The sequence below is a fragment of the Apodemus sylvaticus genome, chromosome 1 (genome assembly GCF_947179515.1).
Source record: "Apodemus sylvaticus chromosome 1, mApoSyl1.1, whole genome shotgun sequence".
Lineage (NCBI taxonomy): Eukaryota > Metazoa > Chordata > Mammalia > Rodentia > Muridae > Apodemus > Apodemus sylvaticus.
In genome coordinates this window covers 5,738,033-5,765,827 of record NC_067472.1, presented here as the reverse complement: position 1 = coordinate 5,765,827, position 27,795 = coordinate 5,738,033, and the positions used below count along the sequence as shown (strand labels likewise).

At 43.9% G+C, this 27,795-nt stretch overlaps 1 protein-coding gene across 4 annotated transcripts in view; it reads left to right on the top strand.

Annotated features, from left to right (window-relative positions):
• Positions 1-27,795, top strand: part of Vti1a (vesicle transport through interaction with t-SNAREs 1A) — a 308,900-nt gene that overhangs the window by 183,424 nt on the left and 97,681 nt on the right. Inside the window, exon 8 of one of the 4 annotated variants that reach the window (XM_052183493.1) lies at positions 10,507-10,531. The exons of the other annotated variants lie outside the window; for them this stretch is intronic. Coding sequence (XP_052039453.1) covers positions 10,507-10,516 — 10 coding nt within the window. The 3' untranslated portion in view covers positions 10,517-10,531. Of the gene's footprint in view, positions 1-10,506; positions 10,532-27,795 lie in introns of those variants that run through there. 4 annotated transcript variants of the gene reach the window in all.

Genomic DNA, 27,795 nt, shown 5'->3' with positions numbered 1-27,795 from the left:
CCTCAGTGGTGACAGGCGTACACTGACTTGGTTAGCATCTCAGCGTCTCAACCTGGAGTTTCTCCAGACCCTAATCAACTGTTCCTCCAAATAAAAGCATTGCACTTCGTTCTCGGGCTTCTGAGGTGGGACCTGGCCTCAGTGCGTGCAGCCACAAAAAGGGAAAGCTTCCGTCTTGGTCATGTTTGAGTGACTAAATGTCCTGCTCATCCGTTGGATTGCTGCCTCTGTCCTGTGGTCTCTTCAAGGCCAAAATGTTAGTGCTGCCAACCAGTTAAAGAATAACTTTGTTTCCCTATTCAGATTCTTCTAATAACCTCCTGTATACTGGGCCAAGCCTAGGATCCACAAGGTGAAAGGATCATTTCAGACCCACCTGGAGGGGGTGGGGGGAGGAGACACTGCCTCAAGAGATAAACACCAACAACCAAAGAGTAAACATCAAGAAAGAAAGAAAGAAAGAAAGAAAGAAAGAAAGAAAGAAAGAAAGAAAGAAAGAAAGAAAGAAAAGAAAAGAAAAGAAAGGAGGGAGGGAGGGAGGGAGGGAGGGAGGGAGGGAGGGAGGGAGGGAGGGAGAGAGAAAAGAAAAGAAAAGAAAAGAAAAGAAAAGAAAAGAAAAGAAAAGCAAAGCCAGACTCTTGCTCTGGTGTCATTTACTGATACATCGAGGCTGCCACTCCTGACTAGCCCACACAAAGCAAGCCCTCATGTGTATCTGACCCTGTATTGTACGCTATACCCGTGATCTGATTTACTGACGTAGCCCTAAACCACTAGCATTGTCCCCTTTGGAGAGAAGAGAGTCCCTAAGGACTTCAGCAAGGAGCAGATCTAGACTGTAAGGCCAGCTGGTTCCTCCGAGCAAATTACAGGAGGGTCCTGATGACAAGTTATGCTTCAGAGCAGTTCTCACTGACCACTGGTAGACGGGGAACAAGCTGGCCTGACGTTACAGCGTTGAGTTCCACTGCTCTGTGACCACATATGAGTCCATTTCTACTGTAAGACAACTGCACACTAAACAAATCCTTTAAGTGATGACACTTTTACCATAATTTGAAAAATAAGCACTTGGGCTGGAGAGATGGCTCAGCGGTTAAGAGCTCTGACGGCTCTTCCAGAGGCTGGGAGTTCAATTCCCAGCAACCACATGGTGGCTCATAACCACCTGTAATGGGGCCCCACACACTCTTCTGGTGTGTCTCTGAAGACATCTACAGTGTACTCGTATAAATAAAAGGAAATAAATCTTTTTTTTTAAAAGAAAATGAAAAATAAACACTTGGATAGTGTATGTGGTCAACTGTCCCTCTGGCCCTTGTGGCCTTAATGGTCCCTCCTAGTTAGTAGGTACAGTACTACCAGGTGCTAGGTACTCTGTCCGTGTGGACTTACTTCATGTGAACTTCAGAATGACTCAAAGGCATGTTTTCATTCTTCTTTTAAGAAATACATTGAAGGGCATGGTAGCACCAGCCTTTAATCCCAGTGAGTTTGATGCCAGCATGCTCAAGGTGCAGGCTAGCCAAGACTGCATAGTAAGACCATGGAGAGAGAGAGGGAGGGAAGGGAGGGAGGAAAGGAAGGAGGAAGAGAGAAAACTGGTGAGTGTCAGCATGTGTACCTGCAGTACCTGGATCTCCCCTGTGGCCTACCAGTGTCCTTACAGTGGGCAGATGATATTTTGTGGTTCTACTAAAAGCATAGAATGAACTCCACTAGGTTCTGCTCTTGGGGTGCACTATAGCCCCAATGCTAGCGTGCTTCTGGGGAGCCTTTAGGGCTGCTACTTTTGAGCATTAATTGGAGCCAATAAAAACCTACAGTGCAAGGCAGGAGTGCCTGTGCTCCCTCTTCCCGCCAGTGCTTGGCAAATATCATGGTAAGAAAATGTTTTTTTTTTTTTTTTTTTTTTTTTTTTTTTGCGTCTAGTGGTACATCACCTGGGGCCTTATCCTCACTGGAGAAAACAGTTCCAGTTTTGTTTAATTATTAAAAATGAATTCTGGGTAGGCCTGTGCATAGGCTATGGGGTCTGGGCTCAGTTGGCTGCTTGCTAGTATTAACCTTTTGCCAGAATCTTGTCTGTGCCTCGGTTTCCTTGCTTATACAGTAGGGATTCCGATAGCCTCTGCCTCGTATGTAGACTATGACAGTTAGACAATGCATGTAACACTGCCTACGACTTACAAGGGTCTCAGTAAGCATGTGGTATTTCTATTACTACAGTGCTTTGAGAAGCAAGGCAAAACCCTGAGAGCATTTGCTGTCACCAGAGTTGCTTAAGAGGGTTTTCTTAGGTGTGTACATCTTAACTTGACATTTTACATTCCCAAAAGATTTTTAGAAAATTATGAATTACTAGTGATAAAAATAAAATCCCACAATCCTTTCCTGACTGCCATCTCTCTGTGGAGCCATGGCTCTCCCGTTGTGTAGGCCCTCAGCTGGCCACGGTGCTAAACTCTCCTGGAGAGCAACCAGGATTCTGCAGTGCTCAGCACCTGCAAGCAGTTGATTCCCCGCCCCCACATGGAGGAAGCCCCCTACACCCACTCCTCTGTGCCTCTTTCCCGCCTCTTTTATACATTAATGTATGATTGGCCAGTTTGTCTTCCACAATTCACAATGAGCAGTTTCCTGCTGGAGGAAGACACCTCACCCCCCCTTCCCCGGGAAAATGTTCCTGCTTAGCATCATCTCCAGGATGCCTGTGAGCTTCTGGCCTGGTTGTCAGCTCCAACCTACAGAGCAGGCCCCTGCTTCTGTGGACGACTCAGCATCCCCCACACTAGCTATGCTCATCCCTGTAGAGCTCTGCCTTTGCCATTCATACTGGACAGAATGTTCTGAGTGTAAGTGACGGAAACACGAACCAGACTGGCCACACACACACACACACACATGCATACATGCATGCATGAACACATGCACGTACACACACACACACACACACACACACATATACACACACACATTTAGGCCAAGGAGACATCTGACCTCAGATACTCTGTAATCTAAAGACTCAAATGATGCTATTAGTCCTGAGCCTTGCTCCTGGACACTCACACCTAAGGGAGTCTGTCACTGCGGGAACCAAGTCTTGCCACCTTCTTTATTTTCTCTGTGACATTCAATGAGAAGAGCTATGTATGTGGTTTGTGTGGGATAGGGTATGGGTGTCCTTAATTTCATCCATGTGAGGAGACAGCACAGAGTCGCATTGGCCTTTATTGGCTCCCATCAGATGAGTCATGTACGTGATGTGATGTTCCAGAATAGGGATCCTGTTCTGAGGACAGACACAAGGTTGAGGATGTCAAACCCAAGAGAGCAGGCTGACAGAACCACAGATCTTACCTTCCTCCTACTCCGGGGGGACATCTAACATTCCTCATCAGGCCCAGGTCCCACCCACATGGCCCTGCTGTATCCTTCAGTGCTGTGGACTTCCCATAAGACCCTAGCATCATTATGTCACGTGACTGCATGTATGTTATTAGCGCCTGCATCTCAGTTCTCGACTAGAACCTTTTCCCCACTCCCTCCTTACAGTATGATACAACCAGCAACAATAAGCAAGAGAGGAAACCAAGCTGAAAAAGAATACACCAAACTAAGAGTGACAGGACTCAGCCAGTGTGGGCCTCCACCAGACACAGGCGCAGATTCACACAGAGATTAAAACATGCATACTTTGTTGTGATTATAAAAAGGATATAAAGGAGCATAAGAATATGTTCTATGGAGTGTGGTGAGGTGTGGGGGAAGGGCTGCCTCAGTGGGCCCATGCCAAGGCATCCCTTCCCCCTGAGGGACCAGAGACACACAACAGTATAGTATAGAATAGTTTATTCAGAGCATGGGGAGGGGAGTTAAGGGGGTAGTAGAGGCAGAGAAAGGCAGAGAGAGAGGGAGCCAGTAGAGAAGTAGGGGCTTGCCATGACCATGTGAAGAGAGGGGGGGAAGGGAAGGGGGAAGGAAAGAGCCCAAGAGGGCAAGAGGCAAGAGAGAGACAGAGTAAGAGAGGGAGGAGGAGCCAAGCATTCCCTTTTATAGTGGGCCAGGCCTACCTGGCTGTTGCCAGTTAACTGTGGGGAGGAGCATACCTGGCCGTTGCCAGGCAACTGTGGGATGGATTTCAGACAGAATGCTAACACACTTGAAACAAAATAGGACAGAGATGGGCTGTTGGTAGCCAGATGTCTACTGGGCACCTGAGGACGGATGCTCTTCTGAAAGAGGGCCCTGTTCTCTCCCCTTGACTCATAGCCTCTGGGATCTAGGGGCTCCCTCATACTACGCACAGGGCCATAGTCTTCCACCACAAGCCTCAGCTGATCGCCTTCGGAAGGATGAGTGAGACTGATTACAAAGTTCTGTGGAGTTCCCACGGGTGCAGTGTGGTTGAAACTATGCACATTTGGACGTCTTGCACTTTGGCCACTCGGAAGCATGCTCACTCAGAGGCACATTCTGTCCCCGTGCACTGAGACTTATGGCCTTATCTCATCACAACAGAAAGGCAGCTTCTACTTCCCCTCCTGTTTCTCCAATAACCTTTCTCTCACACCTTTCCTTTCTCTCCACGAGAATGCCGTTCTTTAGTGAGACAGGTGATGGATGGGAGCACTTTACCTTCACCACCAGTGAATGCCTTCTTTGAACACAACCTTGAGTTGTTAACTCTGAGCAAAGCGCCCTAGGCCTCCCTTATAAACCAGTAGTGGAGCTGCCCCACCCCCGTGAATAGCTACTTATTAACATACGCCATCACTAAGCAACACCTTACCATTCCAGGCGCCTGCCTTCCCACTGCTGCCTGCTCCATTGTGGGTCGAGGGAGGCCTTTAGCACCTGTTTCATTTACTGCTGGAGGTGGAGACAACTTCATAAACCCAGGGTGAGAGTGTCTACACACACACACACACACACACCCTTCTGCTGCCACCACTGTTGCCTCCATGGCCACCACCATGTTTTTCTGTTTGAACACTCACACTGTAGATCAGCGTATTCACACATCAGTTCTAAAAGGATTGCTGTGTTACGAGACGGCACAAAGCCAGCTCAGTAATGGCTCAGACACAGTGCAGGTGGTCAGGCCTCGCTGCCACCCAGATCAAAAGTCAGACAACTGTGAAGCTGCTTTTCAAAGTGCAGTGGGGAGACAAGGCGAGGTTTATCTGCACGGACAAGAGCGAGTTATAGATATACATCACAAACTCGGGCACAAAGCAGGGTCTCACAATCTCAGAGTAAAGAAGCCTAACACAGCCGGTTTTAAGGCCATCTCTGGCTAGTTTTTGTTTTCTTTTTATATAATTTTTTTCTGTAAAATTAGTATCTTACTGTGCGGCAATTGATAATTATTATTTATGCTTTGCTGCCATTCCTAAAGCAGCTAAGAATCTTTTAAAGCCACCTTTAGCGCAGGAAATGGCTTCTTTTCACGGCTGCCTTTTATTTTCTCAGCAGCATTTAAAGACAGATTCCTATTTATACCACACAAGCAGGTTTGTCTGTTGTAAACAAAGTTAAGTGCTGGGAATTGTGCCTTCCCAGAAATGGTTTCCAGGGAAGCCATAATAAGAAACAACTGTGGGTCACTGGAGACTCTTGTCATCTAGGTATTAAGAAAGAATTCTTTGCTTTTCTACAAAAAAAAAAAAGCAACATAGTTTGTTAAGAAACACATTTAATATCCAAAAATGAAATTAAAATGTTTCTTAAATGACAAACTTTGAGGTTGTAATTTTTCATTTTAAATTGTCTCTGACATTGATTGACAAGATGGCAGCAGGCATGAAAGGAGAAGCATTCTTTTTTTTTTCTCCAATGATCTTTATAAAAGATTTTGCAAAAATAAAAAAAAACTTTAGACCTTACATGTGAATATCAATGGAAAATGCTAGGGTGGTAAATTTGAGTCCAGTTTAAAGAGGGTTGGCCTGGTTTGACATTGGGGGAGAAGAGTTTTCCATGTGCTGTTACACTTCACCTAGGGCTAAACCCTCAACCCCCCACGGTCTGCCCCTTAATAGTTTTATGATGTGGGGGAATCCTGCAGACATTTTCATTTCCATCTGAACAAGGTCCAAACATACCCTGGGAAAAAAACCACGCTCGCTGTCTCAAGCCCTAAGAAAGTGGTTCCTCTCTTTGGCTGGCTTCCCTGAGTCTCTGAACCACTGGACTTTTCTGAGTGTGTGTGTCTGTGTGTGTGTAAGTTTCTTTTAATATTTTCAAAATACTCCAGAACCAAGTCCTAAGGTGTGTAGAAATGAGGCACCATTGCAGAATGGCGCCCGTGTGCTGGCTGCGTACCATGTAGTCACTTTGATAGCTTCACTTTTTTGAAGTGTCCTGGCATAAGAGAAGCTCCTATGTTGATCTTTTTCGGGAAAGTACACTGTTTCTCTGCATATGCTTGTGAAATCAAGTCACTGTCAGGAAGAAGTCTGTAAGGGCCATCATAACTGTTAAAATGCAGTGGAACTGTAGTTAACGGGGCCATGCATGGCTGCATCTCAGGCAATCTTTATAAAACTAAACTGATACCATTATTACATCTGTATTCTGAGGCAAATACTTGAGAGTAGGTAATTTTATGAAGTATAGAAACATTTGGTTCACGGCTCTTGACACTAATGTTTGAAGACCATGCCCTTAGCTTCTGTTCAGCCTCTGCAAGGCTGCATGAATCAGGCAGAGCAAGGTTGCTAGCTTGAGCTCTCTTATTCCTGTTCTGCCACTATTACCTCATGACAGCCCCCTCTTCAACACTCCTATTCCCGGCTAACTCCCAAGAGCCTCACCTACAAATTCCACCAACATGATGGTAAGCTTCCAACTCATAGACCTCTGGAGAACACATTCAAGCCATCGCTGTGACAGACATTGACACCTACCGAAACTGAGTATGATCCAGGTCCTCCCACCAAGATAGGGCAAAACTTGGGCCAGCAGCCTAGCTTTAGCCAAGCTAACCATGTTCTCATGTGTCAGCTATAGTAGTAGAGTCAGCATCCTCTTCAATGAAGTCTTTCCCCTGGAGATTTGCTCAAAACCGTGTCCTCAGGAGGCCCACTGTCTGGCTTTCAGGGTTTTGTGTAAATGGAATGTGCTTGGGATGCTCATGGAATGTGCGTGCGAAATGAGGGAAGAGCTGGATATCTGGGGCGGGAAGAGAACATCCCTTGTCCCTGAGTGGGCAAATGAGACTCCACAAAGGAGGTGGCTTGAGAATCACAGCTTCATTCTCAACCACATATGGGGCACACCAGCTCCGGCTGTGGCAGGGACACTTAGGAAACTACCAGTTTGGAACCTCATCGGTTCACAAAGCTAACACGTCCAGCTTCCGTGTGACCTGCACCTTAAACTTAACCTGCTAAGAAGACTTTAATTATGGCTGAATTTAATGTTTCCTCCTAGAGAACACCTTGGAATCACTTAAGTAGTTCTAATTGTGAGCAGTTGTGAAAAAGAAATCCTTCTCCTGTGTCAGAAAAACACTAAAAATTTTCATATGTCTAACTAAAGTTACATATCTAAAAAAACCTCCTGGACTTTGGAGGCCATATAATACTACTGCATATTGAATGTGTGTGTCTGTGTGTGATTAATGAGGAGAATGAACTCCCATGAGAGAACATTAGCAGAATACATGGATTGTTTTATTATGTTATATTGTCAATTTGGTAAGTATATCACTTAAAATGCTGAATTTTTCCACATATCCCAATTAAATATTTCTTATTGAGTGGCCGTATAGAAAATGAGTTCATTGAAAACTTGCCCAGTCAATAAAGAAGGCCATTCATTTTCTGTTCTGTATACATGATCTGAAGCTACTTGCCTTTTAGGTCTTTTAATCTGTTTGTTCAAGGCCAGGCTATTTATGTGGATAATTTTTAAAGCTTCTGTATAAAGGGGAGAAAAGAACATTTTATTTATTCACCGGGGTTTTTATGTGCCTTGAAATTGCATAGATAAAGTATTTTCAAGCTCATAGATCTGGAGAAGATAAAAGGTCTCTTATTTTATACAGCTTTATGTAAGCTTTTCAGATGTACAGTTTTCTCATGGCTAGAATTTTTAAAACAAAGCATTATTTTGCTATTATAACTAGAGTCTGATGCAGGCATTTCTTTTTCCTGCCCTGCATCACATGTTAAATTATGCATTTAAGGGTTTTTTTTGTTTTGTTTTGTTTTGTTTTTTACTACATTTTACCTTCTGCATTTCAACAGTTCCCTTGTTGGATAAACTGATTCAGCGATCCTTACTTTTAATGCCAGGCAAACATTTAATGCCTGCAATACTGAATATTAAGCAGGAGTGAGAAACTGATTAACCAGTGCTAATAATCACAGTGAGAGGCATTTCCTGGTTCTGTAGCACACATTAATGTGAGGATAAAAGTATTTACCGCCTCCTCTTGGAGGCTCTTGCTCGGCCTAGACTGAGAAGAAGGGTGTTTTTGAACTGAAGCTCCTCAGGTGCCAGGTTCTGGGTGAGCATTAGCTCCTGGTGGCTTTGCCATGTCGGGGCCAAGGCACATCCATCCCTAGCTGGAGCACTCCCAAGCTATCACAGGCACCAGACAGGTGGGGAATAAATATTGTAGAATAGCAGGGCCTCGGAAGAGAAGCTCCTGGTCCGGGGACTTGGTTTGGACAGACTTCAATTGGCGCAAACAGGTGTTCCTGGGAAGAGCTGTCCTCAGATGGCTGGGGGTGTGCCATCCTCTCACACACATAAAAGTTCCCCTTCCCTCTGCCTGCAGGAAAAGCAGAATTAACTACAACTCTTTCTTTTGAAATGGAAAAAGAGAAATCAAACTATGGCACCAGATTTTGGCTCCATCAGGGCTCCTATGAAGTCTAGGTTGAAGGAGAGAACCGGGGCCCAGGTTCCTCCCTGATTTCTGTAGGAGAGTCACCTGCAGAGCGGGGTGAAGGCACAGACTGTGCACCATGTGTGCACCTCCAAGATGGCACGGTCGTTCCTTATGTTGGTCCTTTCTTTGCTCAGCAAATATTTCCTGAGTGCTTGGGCTTTCTAAATTATGGAGCTAAGTGCTAGGGACAGAATGGAGGACGGAGGAAGGACCCACCCCAAGATGCTCAGCCTAAGTTGTGGTCATTGTACTTGGTCTGTTTATGAAAGCCACCACCCCAGGGACTCAGGGAGACTGGACAGGAGGGCATGGCTGACGTCAGAACCATTTCCTTTTGTAATGACAGCACATGAAGATATGACCCACGGATGTTATTTGGGGCATTCTTTTGAAATCATACTTCTCCAATAAAGTGTAAAATAGTAACAAGTATGCTACATTTTTAAAGGATTTATTTATTATTATATCTAAGTACACTGTAGCTGTCTACAGATGAGGTCGTCAAATCTCATTACGGATGGTTGTGAGCCACCATGTGGTTGCTGGGATTTGAACTCAGGACCTTTGGGAAAGCTTTCAGTGTTCTTAACCGCTGAGCCATCTCACCAGCCCAGTATGTTACATTTTAAAATTATTTCTAATTACTTTTTCTTGAAACAAGCTGTTCCATTGATTTTAAATATTCTCTTCTAGCAATGAGTCTAGAGCAGTGTTCCATTTTATCAACACTGTCTTTTCTACTTGTAATTATAATTTTCATAGTTATTAAAATTCTAATAAGGATATTTCTTTAAACAAATGTATTCCTTCATAGAGAAAATTATCAAGAAACATGCTACCAAAACATGGTATGGCACCCTATAAATATGTACATATTTTTCATTTTTCTTTTGTAATTCTTTTTTGAAATAATAGTATAATAGCCTGATTTCCCCCTTCCCTTTCCTCCCTCCAACTCCAGACCCACCCGTATACCCCACCTTGTTCTCGTTTGAATTCACTGCCTCTTTTTAATTAATTGTTGTTATTTACATATATAGGGGTGGTCAGTGTATTTCTAAATAACATAAATAAAAGCCGCTTAGTCTGCATAGTGTTAGCTGTCTGCGTGTTTTCAGGGCTGACCATTTGCACACGGGTCAACACCTGGCACATTCTAGCCTAGGGAAGACTATGTCTCCTGCTCTCAGTGTTCCTTAGTTGCCTGCAGTTCTTTGTGTGGGGTTGAGGCCTCTTGACCTTCCTTCAACAGCAGTCATAGATGTTGGCATTGTCTAGTAGGGTCATCCTTGTTCAGCTCCTGATTGGGCCATCATGTTAGTGAGACTTTGTGGGTATCAATGGGTGTAGCTTCTGACATTCCTAGGAGAGGATCCCAAAGAAAACTCCCTGATCTTTTCTGTCTTACAGTCTTTCTGCCTACTCTTCTGCCATCATCCCTGAGCCTTAGGTACTGAGGGGCTGAAGTATTTCATAGTTGGGACTGAGGTTCACAACCCTACATATTGATTGGTTGCATTCTTCTGTAATGGTCTCTGTCTATTGCGAAGAAATGTTTCCTTGCTAAGAGGTGAGGTTTCTTCCTGCTTCCTCTTCTGCAGGGTTTCCTGAGCCATGAGGGGAACGATTGGATGAAGACTGGGTACCCAGGTGTCTTACTCCACCTTGTCTAGTTGTGGGTCTCTGGGTCAGTTCCCATCTGCTGCAGGAGGCAGCTTCTCTGGTGATGACTGAGTGAGGCACTCGTCTGCTTCCCTGGCTGGAGGCCATTTTAATCTTTTTCAGTTAACAAAATTAACTTAAACAAGGCATAGTGGCATGCAATTCTTAAAAGGAAACTGGAACAAAATTCTTTGTACTTATACTGGCCAGAGATCTCACTAGCACGCCTTAGTACATTTCGATACAACTGTTTCTCAAGTGTTTATAACTTTATATTCTGCTATTTACATTCATTATATTGAAAATGTATTCCCAAGCCAATAACACCATTGCTCATGATGATTCGCATGGTTTTCCCTCACTGGAATATTTCCTATGTGTTAAACAGTCTCTGAGTTTCTAGCTTATAAGCTATATGTTGATGCTGTGTATCTCTGCTCATAGATTATATTATCTTCTTAGCACACCATCCTTGAAGAAAATAACTGCTCATCTTGTTTACAACTTCTGTGTCCTTGACTTCTTAATTCCTTAGGACTTTGACATCTGGCATGTACTTCAAGCGATTGGCATGTAGTAATTAATATGGAGGAGTAGCCCGCCATCGCACACATATGATGTGTCCTCATGTCTGTTGATCTGGCTGGCTCTCATATATCTATCCTGCCCTTCTCGGCTCTGTGGAGGTCAAGCTGCTTTCTTCTGTCCTTGAATGCTTCAGAGAAGCTGAAGGGTAGATCCAGGTCCTGGCCCTCTTGTGTGAGTTCTGAGTTTCATGGTTTACTTTGAGGTTTGTCACTTTGGGGAATTGAGGTCAGTCTACCCATGGCCTTTCTGGAAGGAGAACTTTCATTCACTTTGCGTGGACTGTAAGAAATCTAAATAAATTTAAACCTGTGGATTTGGATTGTTCTTCTACCCGAAGGAGGTTTTTTTCCCATTGTGTCTTGAATTATTTCCTCGCCTTCCAAATGTGTAGCTTCAGAGCCTTTGTAACTCTCCACAGGCCTTGGGTCTCACGGCTTCATGGTGTTTACCACACGCTTCAGTCCCTTTGGCATTTTCTTGTTGCCGTGTCCCCAGCATTGCTGGTTGCACCTCGCGCTGTTATTTTGACTCTGCTGCTGGCGTTATGACTGTTAATGCTGCTGTTGAAGTAGGATTACTTCTCTGCTTGCTTCCCAGAACCATCCTTTAGTCTCTGAGACTTGGATCTTCTTTAAAGCTCACTGCATTCTGCCCATCCCCTGGAAAAACTCTGCCTTCTTTCTGTAGCTCTGAGAGCACTGGATAACTTCTAAAATATGTTTGATTTCTTCAGTTTTCAGAATCCCATGACTCCTCTCAACCTTCGTGGTGTCCTATCATCTTCTGTGTTCCACAGCCTCTGACACTTGTGTCTCATCTGTTGTGTCCCTGGTGTCTCTGCTGTTGTGTCCCTGGTGTCTCTGCTGTCTCTCCTGTTGTGTTCCTGGTGTCTCTGCTGTCTCATCTGTTGTGTCTCTGGTGTCTCTGCTGTCTCTCCTGTTGTGTTCCTGGTGTCCCTGGTGTCTCTCCTGTTGTGTTCCTGGTATCCCTGGTGTCTCTCCTGTTGTGTTCCTGGTGTCTCTGTTGTCTCTCCTGTTGTGTTCCTGGTGTCTCTGATGTCTCTCCTGTTGTGTTCCTGGTGTCCCTGGTGTCTCTCCTGTTGTGTTCCTGGTGTCCCTGGTGTCTCTCCTGTTGTGTTCCTGGTGTCTCTGCTGTCTCTCCTGTTGTGTTCCTAGTATCTCTGCTGTCTCTCCTGTTGTGTTCCTAGTGTCTCTGCTGTCTCTCCTGTTGTGTGCCTGGTGTCTCTGCTGTCCCTTTCTTGTTGTATTCATGCTGTTTGAAGGTTTTTGCTTGGTTACTTTGCAGAACCACTTCCTAGATCCACAAATATTCTGCAGATTTACATGTTTAGCTTAGTTCTAATTGCCTTTGTCTCTAGACCGTGTCCTCATTGGAGTGAGGGAGGCATCTTCTCCAGCAGGGAGACATGCCCGAGCTGCACCAGCGCCACATCTCCCTGACTCACAGCTCTACCGCCAGCACGTGGAGAACTATACTTGTCGTGGTCTCTACCTTGTGTTGAGTATTCTCTGGTTCTCCTCAATGTTGTATCACTGTTTCCCAGGAATTCTACTTTCTTATCTACATAGAAAAGAAACTAGTTAAGAAGTAGGAAGGAAAAGAAATGAACACAGCAGTGCAAGGACACACCAAGCCATAGCCTCTGCTTGAGAGCCTAGAAGTTTCTGGTTTTGACATACCTTCTGAGGTCTTTGTTATCTAGTGGAGACCTTGGGAATATGGACCTTTACTTACATTTTTCAACACAGTTCATTATTTTGTTCAATAGAAAACTCTTCCAGCTTCTGGCCACTTATAATATAGACTTTAATAATATGTTTTTATTCAAATTTAATGGAATACTTTGATAAATAGACTGGGCACCATTTTAAACTAGAGACTATGAAGAATCTTTAAAGTCACCCTCAATAAAGGGGCCATATAAACCATCTCTGTAGCCCACCCCTTGGACTGTATGCCTGGGTGGTCTTGTTTTAACTGTTGCTGTTTAATTATTGATGGTTTACTGACACAGACATAGAAGCCTTAGGGAAAATGAAATCCCACATGCCAGTTTCTTCAGATGAATCTTCTTTGAGGTTTAAGTGTCCCTCTAAGTAATACAGCAAGGCAGGAGTTAGAGGCCGTCGTACTCTGCCTGGCAAAGTCAGCCACAGCATTCCTTATTGGAGTCTATTGATGCATATTGAAGTTGACGTATGTCTGCTGGGTTCCATTATAGCAGTGCCCCCACCACACACACACACACACACAGTCACACTCTGACCCTCCTGGAAACAAGCCTCTCCTCCAGTAATAAAGGTGGCATACCTAGAGGGACTGAATTCATGTTATTCTTGAGAATGCCTATGGAGGGAGAGGAGATTCTTGACCTCTAGAAACTCAGTTCCTGATAAAGAAATGGTCACTCAGCATGAACGCTGAGAAGTTCCTCAGTGAGGGCCTCCCAGACTTAGGAGACTGCTGCCAGCTGGGAGTGGTCAGGAGAGTGTCATAGAAAACATGGCATTTGGAGACAGGATACTGAGGACACGGCTCAACCAGTAACGGTGCTTGTCTCTAAGTCTGATGGCCTGAGTTTCATCCACAGAATTTACATGATAAAAGGAAAGAATCGGTTTTTACTGACCTCCTTTAGCATACCATGTCATGGGCACATGTGCACACAAACACACATCATAAGGAGAAATAATGAATGTAAACATCAAAATACATGTTTAAAGCATAAAGAAAAGATGTTTGTCACAGCCATTGAACTAGAGGGCTATGATCAGACCTAATTAAAAGGTATGCCAGGCCAGTGGAACACCATGAACAGAGATACGGAAATAACAATAGATGGTAAGGAGGTCATGGCAAGCAGTTCTGATTGGCAGATGGCCATCCACTCTCTGATCTTTGCCTCATGTTACTGTAGAGTCGTATCTGTTCATGTCAGTGTCTACTGAGCATGCTCAGTGTTCTGGACTCAACCCTCCCTTGGTTTTCACAGCCTGTCCTTGTGACTTTCCACTAGGCCTTGTCTGCTTGGCACTGGTGTCACCGCATTCTTCTGAGAATCGTGAGTGGTACAGTCTGCCATGTTTGGAGGCAGCATGGGCATCTAGTAAATGATGGGTTATCTTTAAGAATGCCGTGTGCACCCTGAGCTAAGGCTTCGAGCAGTTGTGTTTTCACTGGGCTTTGCTGTAACGCTGGCCCTACCTGGACCTGGTATGAGCTGTTCCCTCAACTCTGCAAACACAGCCTAACTCTGCTACTTCCTAAAACGGTGTATGAGGCAAGTAGAACCTGGGCTGCAGTCCGGAAGAATCCAGGGGTCTGCACAGCAGAGAGCTGAGTCCCCCATCTTGATGGAAGTGGCCTCGTCAAGCTGCGGCTGCTCATTGCTTGTTGTTCTTAAGCAACAGTCTGGCTTTAATTGGACTTGAAATCTCAGCCCGGTTTACTTTGGGGGAAACCATGTGAAGGTGGCTCTTGTGCGGTGTCAGCTTTTGACAGCTGTAGAGAATAAAAGTCATCCATGCTCTGAAGCCTTGTCTCCAGGCTCACCTGTCTGATAGTCAAGGCCTGTCTTTTATTGTCCCTATTTAAATGGCCCACAGCTGTCCTGAAAGAACCCAGCCCCCCAGCCCCTTCAGCGGATTTAAAGCATTGGATGACATAGTTGCATGCACCTGGCAGAACTCCCAGGGCCCAGATTGCACCCACCGGCTCGTTGAGGAGGAGGAGGAGAAGTGCTGTGCACCCTTTGCTGGTGGGCAGGGGGGTAAACAGTATCCTGGCTAGGATCTCTTGGCATTTTTTTTCTCTCTCTCTCCTGATTTTTATTTTACACATATAGCAATGTCAATGTGGAAGGGAATATTTTTTAAAAAGAAAATATTTTTTAAAAAAACCACACACACACTGCTATAACCCAATATGACTGTAATTATCCACACACAAACTTCTTTTTAACTCTTTTTTGCATATGTTGACATTTTTCTTTATGTGGTTCTAATTCTAGTGTAAACAAAATTTTACATTCTGGCTGTTTCTTTTTATTCAACATTATAGCTTGCACTACTAACATTACTTTGATATTGTTGTTAATGGAGTCTTTTACATCAAATGATTATGACATTTATAGAGACTCAGAAAAGCCCAGCAGCATGTGTTTGGCATTCACTGCCTCTTTCAGAAAACACAAGGGTTGTCTTTAGTGTGCATCAGAGATCGTCAGCCGGCATCTGAGAAAACCCTCTTTTAGGTTGGGTCCTGAGGCATATCTGTTCTGCTCTAGACAGTCCATTCAGGCCGCTTGCATAAATGGATTTTAAGTGTTTGCTGATAATCTGGATAATGCTATGTGTAAGTAAGCAACTGATGTTCTTTACTCTGTGGTGGAGATGTCTCTAGTCAGCATACTCTCACGAGAAGGTGTAAATAGATTTGGGTGAAGGCTCTGGCATGTGCTTGCCTTATTGCAGTGTGTGTCACCAGTGTAGGGCATTTCTACCAACATTGTTATAGGCTAACCAGGCGAAACTGGTCTGCGCCTCAAGAGGAAATAAGGAGCCCATGTGGAATGGAGTTCCAGATAGGGATCAAGGATGCAGTGCTGGGCTGTGTGATAGGGGAGTGTTTCACATCTGACAAAGTCTGAGGAAAGGATAGTGCCAACCTAGCTTGACTCTTCTCCCTGAGCCCAGCCCTGGGGAAGATGATGGACGATTCTTGGTTATGTTTTATATTTCTTCAAGGGAAGTCTGTTTCGTTTTGTTTTAATTCTTAGCATCTGCATAAGTTTTGTTTTTTACATACAATAAAATTCATCCAACTTGAGTATTATGTTAAATGGATGTTGGCAATTAGGCACAGTTGTAAAACTACCATGACCCACAGAATATAAAACAGCCCCTCCATCTATTGAGTTTCCCCCAGCTCAGCTCTGTCCCTGCGCTAATTCAGTCAGCTGCTTCTGACAGCAGAGTTTGGCTGTCTGTAGAGTTTCATACGGATGGAATTCCACAGTATGTTGTCCTGCCTGGCTTCCTTCACACACTGTAGAGCTTCAGAGATATGCCTGTGCTGTCACAAGTTAATATCACATGCTTCCTAATTACCAAGTAGCATCCCAAAGTAGGGTGTGGCAAATTTACCTATTTCTGGCTAGGTGTTGAAGACTACATGTGCTGCCTGTAGTTTGTATACAGTATAAATAATGGCACTGTAACTTGTGTGTACACATCTTTCTGTAGACATAGGTTCCTTTTCTCCTGTGTAAGTATCTAGGAATGGGATTAGTTAGGTAAATGCGTGTTGAACTTTAAAGGAACTGTCCATGCTTGCATCTCTGTGGCAGTGTAGGAGATGTCTGCTTGCCATGCACAGAACTCTTAGTGCATCCAAGTAGATGCCAGCAACTCAGACCTTCTTAAAATAGCATGTGCTCTCCTGGTCACCCTAGTTTCCATTTGACTGCTTGCCTTCCTTGCCATCATGATGAAACTCCTTTACATGAAGCAACTTAAGGGAGGGAAGAGTTACCTGGGCTTGCAGTTTGAGAGGATACAACCTGTCAAGGCGGAGCCAATAGCCATGTGAGGCAGCTCAGCACCTTGCATCTGTGTTCAAGTAGCAATGAACAAACAAGAAGTGGGGCTATCAATCATGACCTCAAGATCTGTCCCCAGGGACCAATTTTCTCCAAAGAGAGTCTGCCTCCTAAAGTCTCCACAACTTTCCAAACAGCACCTCCAGACGCATGAACCCATCCATGGGAGACACCTCACATTCATACTACAAGGCTGATTCATTCTACTGGCAAGAATGCTGCCCACCTGTCATTTGAATATTCATGACCCCAGCCACACAAGTTGTCATCAGCAATTTTACATTGCTGTAATATACTGCAGGGAACTATGGGCTGGACCTGTGGGGATGAGAAGATTGTCATTGGAATGGCCATCTCCTGCCACTGATACACTGCCAGCATAGACTGCTCTGAACCCAGTATGTCCACCTGTAAAATTCAAGGTTTTAGTCAATAGTTTGTGGTAAAAAAAAATAAAATTATATAGACAGTGTTAAGCACTTGCCACATGGCCGGGCCCATAGAAAACACATAGAGTGAACATCTGGAATAGCCAGTGACTCTCCATAGTCTACGGGTGTGCATCTCAATCACCCCGAACACCTGTGCTCCTACCCCGACTCCCCTGTGAAACCCAAATCTCAGGGCTGGACACAAAGATGTGCAGTATCTCACAGCAACATGACACTGGACAGGCCGCTTAACCACTCCATGGGAGCTAATTGATCAGACAGCCAACCCTAGAACATTTAGTTTCTACAACTGTTAAGTTCTTCCTGGGTCAGTTTGGAGGTGGTTGGGAGTATACAGGGTTTCCTGAGAATAATGCTGAAAGGAAAGCAAATCCTAGCTCTTCTGTACCACGCAGCAATGTATAGCGCTGTGCAAGTCGCCCTCTAGCCCCACCCAAGTCCCTGCCATCTCTCCTGAAGGCGAGGACTGCCAACAACTTTCCTAAAAGATTCCCTTGAGGCCGATGTGAGAATATTCTAGCAATGGAAGCCATCGAAACTTCTAGTCAAAGTTAGTGATAAAATCTTCTTGCTGGACTAAGCCAGAATCCAGTCAAGGACGGAATTTCATAGAGACCCAGTGGGCTCCCCTGAGATGCTGATAACCTTTCTACACGTCTGATGGGTGCGCTAATGATGATACTTTAAGCCAGTCCTCATGTTTCAGTACCATTTCTAATGCATTAATTCATCATTATTAGCTATGCTAATTAAGGGTAACTAATTAATAAGATAAAGAAGGCTGCAACACAGTCTTCACTGCCTCTGGAATTCCACTCTTCATTAGTCTTTCAAACATTATCTAAATACCTGAGGGAGGATGTAGTCCCATTTGGATACTCCAGTTAAGCCCTAGCACCCTGGGTTGTAGATTAAAACTAACTAATGCATAGCAGCTCTCCAACAGAAGCAGTTTAAGGGTAATTGCAGTGACACATGACTTCTGAGATTCCAAAACTCAGGATACAGGTTTGTGCCTGTCCTTCATATGATGGGTCCAAGAGCATGCTGCCTTGTGGGTATTCTCATGCTCTGCCCTCCACCTGGGGGAGACACCCCAGGCCACACTGGAGCCTTTCCCCTTATGTCCTCAAGGAAGCGCAACTCAGGAACACTAGAGACCTCCGCTATGTAGCATGGTGGCCCTGTGATTAACCCCTGGGCTGGCCAACATCTCATGTATGTGTGTATCCATCTCTGTGCAGCACACTTCTTCATGTATATATGTATCCATCTCTGTGCAGCACACTTTCTCATGTATGTATGTATATATGTGTATGTATGTATCCAACTCTGTGCAGCACACTTTATCATGTATGTATGTATATATGTATGCATGTGTGTATGTATCCATCTCTGTGAAGCACACTTCTTCATGTATGCATGTGTGTATGTATCCATCTCTGTGCAGCACACTTTCTTATGTATGTATGTATGTATGTATGTATCCATCTCTGTGGATGTATGTATGTATGTAGGTATGTATGCATGTGTGTATGTATCCATCTCTGTGCAGCACACTTTCTCATGTATGTATGTATGCATGCATGTGTGTATGTATCCATCTCTGTGCAGCACACTTTCTCATGTATGTATGTATGTATGCATGTGTGTATGTATCCATCTCTGTGCAGCACACTTCTTCATGTATGCATGTGTGTATGTATCCATCTCTGTGCAGCACACTTTCTTATGTATGTATGTATGTATGTATGTATCCATCTCTGTGGATGTATGTATGTATGCATGTGTGTATGTATCCATCTCTGTGCAGCACACTTTCTCATGTATGTATGTATGCATGCATGTGTGTATGTATCCATCTCTGTGCAGCACACTTTCTCATGTATGTATGTATATACGTATGTATGTGTGTGTGTATGTATGTATACATCTCTGTGCAGCACACTTTCTCATGTATGTATGTATGTATGTATCCATCTCTGTGCAGCACACTTCCTTCTTTCAACGTTGGGTTCAAGCCAGGCCTTAGTCACGATAGGCCCACCAGTGCCCCAGTACTGAGCCACTCTCCCAGCACACACTGTTAAGAATCTCCAACTTTATCACACAATGTTTTCCATGGACTCATGGTTTAATGCACTCACTACACATCTTTATACATTAAAATAAATGCATAGTTTAAAATCTGAAATAAGGTGTCTAAAGGATTACTGAATATGTCACATAAAAGCAGTCATCCGCGTGCTGCCCGAGGTACGTCAGCCCCTCCGTTCCTCTGGTGGCCTGCACACAGCATGCGGGGCCATTGCTCTGCTGTCCTTGTTGGGTTCCTTACCTGTCTCCCAACTTGACATCAAGGCCCTGGAGGGCAGGGACTGCCTTTCATCTCTGCATCACCCCGGCAGTGAGCTGGGCTCATAATATGCATACAATAAATGTTTGATGAATGAAAATCTCCCTTGTGATTAAAATATTATCAGCAAATACAAATATTTTCTGTTTTCTCTCACTTGGATTCCTAACCTCTGATAAACTCTTGAAGTACAAAAACATGAAAGAAAACATAGGTAAGAACAAAATGTGCGAAGGGGAAGTAAGTTTGTCTGTCACTGCGTTTCACATGACAAAACTCCCAGCGCCAGGAGCACCGACTGATACACAATTGTAAATGACTGGGACTGGCCATAACCGCCATAGCCTTCCCGAGGTAAAATGTGAAAGGCAGGAAGTGAATTTCATCCGAGCCCTTGTGCTTTGCTGTCTCTGGGAACAGAATGGGCAGCAGAGGAGTGGTGGAGAGGAGGGACAGGCCAGCCAGCAGAGAAACGACACAGATGTCTACAAGCTAATTTAACTCCCTGCATTTTGGTAAAGATCTGTCAAGAAATAGGAAGAAGAAAAGCGAGTCATGTCCGGAATCATGTTGGCAGGTGGCAGCGCTGGTCTTTTGGGGTACATATTTACTTCCCAACGCCTTTAAACAAAGTAGGTGAGTCTGTATTTAAAAGTATGTGTATCCGTTTGGCAGTGGTCTCAGAGAACAAATGCTTAAGTCAGTTAACCAAAGTGATAACATCATACTTCACCCTTAAATTATACTGCAAGTGTAACACAGAAAAGGTTTTGAAGTGTACCTTTCTACTGATTTCCATAAATGAAAAGTTTAGATTTAGGAAAATATTTAACATTTTGCTTGCTCTGAACCTCTCCACATGGTGTTTGCAGTTTTTAATCTACCCTCAAACATTGGCATTAAATTACAGAAAAGGGTTTTCTAGTGTAGGCGTGAGTGATTCTGTAAGCATCGCTAAGGAGCCAGTAGGACAGAAAAGACAGGGACAGTGAGAGACAGAGAAGTGGCTTCAGTTTCTGGAGTCTCTCCTAATGCTGGAAGGATGAGGGAGGTTGGGCTGTAGCTCAGTGGCTAGAGCACTTGCCTGCTGTGCACAAGGCCCAGGCTTGACCCCCGTGTCACACCAACCAGGCATGTGTTACCCCTCTAACCCCAGCACCTAAAAAGGACAGTAAACTCTGCCTTCGATCATTTGTGTTTTCGGTTTGGTTGGTTTGCTGCTGCTGCTGCTCCTGCTGCTGCTGTTTCTGCTGCTGCTCCTGCTGCTGCTGTCCTCAGCATAGTTTGATTGAAAGTACAAACTGTAAGATTTGCAAAGAACCAGGTACTGCATGTAGCTGTGCAATGCGCTCCAGGGAAGATCCTAGAGTCCCTTCCCTCCACACACCTCCAGTCTGTTGTATTCCGTGGGAGGGCTGTGCCCAGGGGAAGGTACAATGAGGAGAGATGGTTCCACATGAGGCCGTGGACATGACGAGCAGAGTTGAGGAATGTTACCTCAGAGTCAGGCTCCATCAAGGCTGACCTCGTTATTCAGAATGCCATTACAGGTCTGCTCCCCTCACAACGCAAGCCTTTCAGTGAACACGACTGGTAACAGATGCCCTGGCTATTCTAGGATGGTTTAGGATTTCTGCAGCAGGGGCCTGAGCCTACTTGACATGTGCCGACAACAGAGCTCTGGAAAACACCCTCAGATTTTGGTTTAGTGTGAACAGAGAAGAAATTTGTTGTATTCTGTATTTGGTTTTCACTGTTCTAACTGCAATGGCTGAACACTGAAGAAACTATATTCAGGGAACAGGTTCTCTCTGTGCGCCATTAATGTGTGCTGCCCAGATCCTTAAGACAAGCAGACAGGAAGACGGTATTCCGAGACCTGCCAGGCCCTGACGCACAGCACCTGGCAGGTGCCAAGGACTTCAGCTGTTTGTCTCTTCTTCTGTGGTTTTTGTTTGGTGGTCTCCATGCAGAAGGAGACAGGGAAGGCAGTGTTTGTATTTTAATGGTTGATCGACTTATTGTTTTGAAAGCCAAACTAATCAAATACCCTTTTCTAGTTATGATTAAATAATGTTTATACACTGATCACTGTGGTTAAGGAGAACAGACCTCATTAATTAGCATTATGTGGGAAAGGAATTTAAATACAAACTTGTGGGTCTTCTTTTATTTGTTCTTTGCATTTCTTATTTTTATTTATTTCTTGCTTTCTCTCTCTCTCTCTCTCTTTCTCTCTCTCTGTGTGTGTGTGTGTGTGTGTGTGTGTGTACCATAAGTCAGGTCTTCAGATCTCTCCACCTTAGCCTTTGAAACAAAGCTTCTGACTCAGCCTGACTGAGTGGCTGCAGCCCCAGGGATCCTCCTGTCTCTGCCGTACAGTGCTGGGATGACAGAAGCACACCATGTGGCTGGCTTGGCGCTCCAATCCCCAAGTTTGTAGCTCACTGATGACAACACCTCCCCCACTCTGTACTTTGTTTTTTTAAAAGGTTATTGGATTGTGTGTCTGTTTTCAGAAGAGAAATTGGTGGACCTAAATCCTTGTGTGTGTGTGTTTGTAGCTTTGTTTCATAGCCAAAATACGAAGTAGATCCGAGGCATCTCCCCTTGCCTACACTTGCTTTCTCCTCTTCTTCCTACTACAGGAAGGCTCTGACGCGTCCTGGATTTTGCCTGCTCTCATTCTTTCTCAAAGTGTTAGCTAGAGTTGTGTGTTTATATTTTAAACTCAGAGGATTCACTTGCTTTGGGATGGAAACTTCCAGAAGCAATGCATAAGCTATAATATTTAGCAAATATTGTCAGACATACCTTAAAGCCAGTCTTAGTGACATTTTACTATTAATTAGAACTGCCAAAACCCCATGTTTGTTAAGTCATGTGACTATTATGTATATAACTATCATAAGGTTTCAATCCATGTGACTACTGTGCATATGCCCATTTTTAAATATTTGCTAAGCCACGTGACTGTTACGTATATGCCTATTTTAAAGTTGGAAATAGAGAACAGATATCAATTCCAGACACAGGTTGTGGTTGTGACCGTCAACTGAGTTTCTGGACTGTGGAACATGTCCGTCCCTGGTCTCTGACGCCATTCAACATATGGAGCCTTACTCAAGCCTGAGTGCCACTCTGTTTATCCAAAAGCATACACATGAATTCCTCATGATCAACTCAAGGCAGGAAGAAAGACTTCTAGCTCTGGTTCTTGTGCTGTTGTTCAGTTTACCGTGTTAAGTTAGGAAAACAGTATTTCTTAGGAACCCTGGATGAGGCATAAAGTAATTGAAGGTCCCAAATGAGAAGCATTTGTTATGGAATATGCCCTAACACTTGCTTTACCACATGGCTTAGCACTCTTCTGCTCACACATGGTTAAACACATGTTGGAGCTGCTGTTTTAACACCCGCCTCACACATCTCTTTGTCTGCATATCTGGAACATGTGCTTTGATGCTCTTGTGGCCTGGGGGAGGAGGGCAACCAGAGTCATGTCTGGAGTCTCTTTTTCCAAACATTCAGTCAAAGGTCAGCGCCATATAAATAAGGTCACAGTTCTTTTTGCTAGATGACACAAACAGCATGTGCCTGTTGAGTCTGTCTGGAGACGGCTCTGCCATGGTCTTGTGTACCTAGCTGATCATTGGCCTCCTTGGCACCTCAGCAAGGACTACAGCATCTCCTAGTACTGTTTGCACCTTAGCTAGTCCATCTATGGTTTTCTGAACACTCGACCTGTTCAGCCCTACTCAGGCCCAGATGTAGAATTAAACAAGGCTTCCATTTCAGCCACTAGCTTAAATTCTCTGTCTTACTTGACAGTTTCAACACAGGCAGCAGCTACCGTCACTTCCAGCAAGAGGAATGTCTCCACCTAGGCCTGCTGTCCATGCTGTCTTTGTTGGTTTGGGCAGAATATAATAGATATAGTACAATAAAAGAACAAATACTGATCTGCACAGTTTTAGAGTTTGAAAAATCCCATGTTAAAGTGCAAGCAGATATATCTCGTGTACGTCCACTTCCTACTTTACAATTACTTTCTTATTGGGTCTTCACATGGCCAACAGCAGAGTACATGGTAGCTCCATCCAGTGAAATAACAGCATGACAGCAACCTGCCTTTCAGCAGTGCTTTTAGCCTACAAGATACGTCATATAGCCAGTTGGTAGACAACAAGGTTAGCTGTGGAATGCAGGTTTCCTCACATCTAAATCAAATATTTTCCTATGTAGGAAAGCCAGCTCCTGTCAGGCATGAGGCATTGCCTGGGGAAACCCTTCTTATCAGAGAGTGTACAGCGCTGGGAGGATGCTATCAAAGCAGGGCCCATCATGAAACTGTTCATCCATCAGCCGTGTTCAAGCAGCCTATACTGGTCACCCCAGCATCCCACCCAATAGGTGTGTGCACTAAGGCCTTAAATCATGATAAACTCACTCAAGTCAAAGAAGCAGTAAGTATCAGGGCTATGGTGTGGATTCAGGCCTGACTCAGAATGAAACCCAGGCTCTTGACCATTGCTCGTACTTGCTCCCAACCAGCTACTATGAACGAGCTCGTCATCAAACCACAGTGCTTGCAGAAGGCACTCTGGGGATGAGGCGTACTATTTTCTAGTCATTTCTGGCCATAAAGGTTTGTGATTGGATTTTTCCATTTTTAACCTTCGAAAGTGAATCAGTATAACAAGAAGTAAAGGTTGTGGAGATTATAGGAAAGCATAAATAAGCTCAGAAGTTAGTCTGTGCCTTTTTGTAACTTCCCATGGCATCCACTGTTTGTTTTGACCACTGTCTGACTGGCTGCCCATGGCGTACACTGTCTGACCAGCTGCCCATGGCGTACACTGACTGGCTGCGCATGGCGTACACTGTCTGACTGGCTGCCCATGGCGTACACTGTCTGACCAGTACCCATATAAGTCTTGTTTTGCAGGTGATTTGTGCTTGCAATTATTAAACATAAGCATCATATATATTTTGAGACTTTGAGTTTCTAAGATTACTAATGGCTGTAAAATTAAATTACTTAAAAATGAATTCTACCCTATCGATAAGACTCTAAAAGATCAAAGTTGAGCAAATTGTGTAAAGAACGCTGCCCTTGAGCATGGCCGGTCAGAGTAGCATTCTTCCTAACTGTACAGAGATTGCCTGGCCTAGCTTCACAGTGACTCTCCTAACCTAACAGTAACTAGAATGCTTGAACTAACTTTCACTTTAATTGGTTTGGATCTGAATACCAAGACCAGGAGAGAAAGAAAGACAGACATTTATTTACAGCAGGATTAGCCAGGAAGAGCCACCTGCGGATGCTTAGCTCCTAAATATAAGCAGGAATCTGTGATCACTTGGAATGGTTGGAAGACCCAGAGGGAAGTTTAGAGGGCACTTCATTCTGTTCTGCCCTCGAAACAGAATGGTTAGTACTACTACCAGGTAGGGTCCAAAACAGGGCGCAGTTCCAGGATAAAAAAAACCTTGCTTGGGTTTTGTTGTAATTTTGTGGCATTTTATTATGTTGAAGCTCAAGATGATATCATTGCATCTTAGAATAGCCTTTGCCAAACTTCCAAAACCCTAAGCACAAAACCCTCAGCCTTCATTTTTCTTGCCTAGAAATCTAGGTAGCACTGAGCCAAAATCTGAACTTATAAAGTGAGATTATACTTGATTAGGAAAAACAAAATCCTACATCCAGAAATGCAGATGTGCACAGCAGTCCTGGGGGGATGTTGGTATTTGATCTCTAAGCCTTAAAGGTTCATGTTCCCAAGGTTAAGAAATTCAGAGAGCCAACTTTTATTAGTAACTAATGCTGAAATTACTCTGGAGATTCTAGAAGTATTACATTACAAATCACTCAGCTTTAGAAATCCTACAGCTCATGGGTTATAAATATCATTGGATGAGAGACAGGGGAAGTAAGCAAAAAGACATCACTCATGGGCCTAATCTACAACATTGCAGCACAGTGTGTGCATGCTGAGAGGGTTTCCATCTCAGCAAAGCAAGGGAAGAGCCTAGGGGTCAAAAGCACAGATACAAGGACAGGAAGCAAATGCCTCCTTGGGATCTAGGTGGGAGGGTGCAGTAGTTCAACGTGGACTACACCATCTTCCTGTTTTTCTAATGTTTAACATGATAGCCAAGGCAGGTTGATTCTATACTGAACAAGGATCCCACTTTGATGACAGTTTAAGCCTAAGTACTTATAGAATAATAGCTATTAATAAACATGGCATTTGTGGGCAACCATAATGAAGAGACCAGAAGCATTTCACTTCAAGAGAAGATGCAGTTGTTGCTGCCGCCACTGCCACCACCGTTGTTCCTCCTCTTCCTCTTCCTCCGCTCCTTCCACCTCATCCTCTTCCTCTTCCTCCTCCTCTTCTAAATCCAGTCTTTAATCAACAGCAGCGGATGGGTGGATAAATCTGTGTTGCTCGCAGAAGTGAGGAAAAGTGTGCCTTATCCCCCCCTTACCCCTGGTCCTATTCTTTGGTGTGTTTGGCTCACTGTGAGCTTGACCTGCCCCTGGGGTGTTCGGAAAGGGTTTTCTTGGGAACGATGTCCACTAAGCCATTATATTTTGGGATTTTTTTTAAGGTAGCTAGAATATATGATCATAAAAATATTGCTGAACCACCAGGCAGTGGTGGCGCATGCCTGTAATCCCAGCACTCTGGGAGGCAGAGGCAGGTGGATTTCTGAGTTTGAGGCCAGCCTGGTCTACAGAGTGAATTCCAGGACAGCCAGAGCTATACAGAGAAACCCTGTCTCGAAAAAACCAAATCCAATATATATATATATATATATTGGATTTCATTTCAGCATAATATATATATATATATATTGCTGAAATGTGGAATGTGGTTTCTCACATATATAATCAATACACAGGATATGTATTTATATGTATATATAATTGTGGGTGTATGTTGCATTTTGGATAGGTAACAAAGAAGTAAAATTTAAAAAAATGAAATCATATTAAATATTATTATACCACATCAATAAATCCAGAACCTGGCCACAGCATATAAACACTGGTGCCCCTTCATCCTCTCTATTGGCATTTTTCAGATCTTGGGTTTTGACCAACATACCATGGAGTACAGAAATAATCATTAGTTAGGCAGCTCAAAAATACCTTGCCAAAACTGATAATGAGAGCTATTCTAGCTATTCTGTCAAAAAGCCTGCCAATTAGTATTGAGGTCTTAAAGGTGCAGCTTTAGGTATTTATTAATATGCTAGGTTTATTAGGGTATTTTATATATGCATCACGTGGATGCCTAATGCATTGCATGGTATTGTATAACTGTAGTGCTTTCAATTTGTTATAGCCAGATCTACCTGCTCTTCAGCCATGTTTAAAATTTAGGATGACTTCATAGCTCATAACTGGTAATTCATTAGGAAGCCGCGCAAGGTTATCTCTAAGGCAGTCCATATTTAACAATAAACCAGAGCGACTCCTTAGCTGCTTGACTGTCTTGACCAGCTTAAACATTTAATGTTATCATCTGACCCTTTGCCTAGCCACTCTCAGAAAGTGAGAATAACTGTGTACAAAACAGGAGGAAGACATGTTTCAAGTAGTCTTTTTTTTTTTTTTTTTTTTGAGACAGGGTTTCTCTGTGTAGCCCTGGCTGTCCTGGAACTCACTCTGTAGACCAGGCTGGCCTTGAACACAGAAATCCACCCGCCTCTGCCTCCCAAGTGCTGGGATTACAGGCATGTGCCACCACGCCCAGCTTCAAGTAGTCTTTTCTAAATGAAGAAAATTTACACTAGAAAATACGAAGACATGTAGAGAAGCTCATAGTGACAATATAACTTAAATAAGGGGTCTGTTTTCACTTTTTTAAATTTGAGCCTGTCATGTAGAGTAGTCAATCTCAGACTCACTGTTAAGCATCATGATACTGTACATCCCTCTCTTTACTGCTGTATCTTTTAGAATAACTTTGAATTGTTTCTGTCTTCCCTATCAAAATGATAACAAATCAAGAGGTTTTTTAATGTCTTGTTTTACCCACATGAATGAACATAGTCAAAATTATGCTGGCACCACCCTATGATGCCCCAGTGCCAACTCCACACATTGTTTCTTGCTATCTAGGAGGCAGTTGGATAGCTTTAAAACCAAGCCTGCACGGGAACATGGTTCTAGCACATGGCTTAACTTGTATCG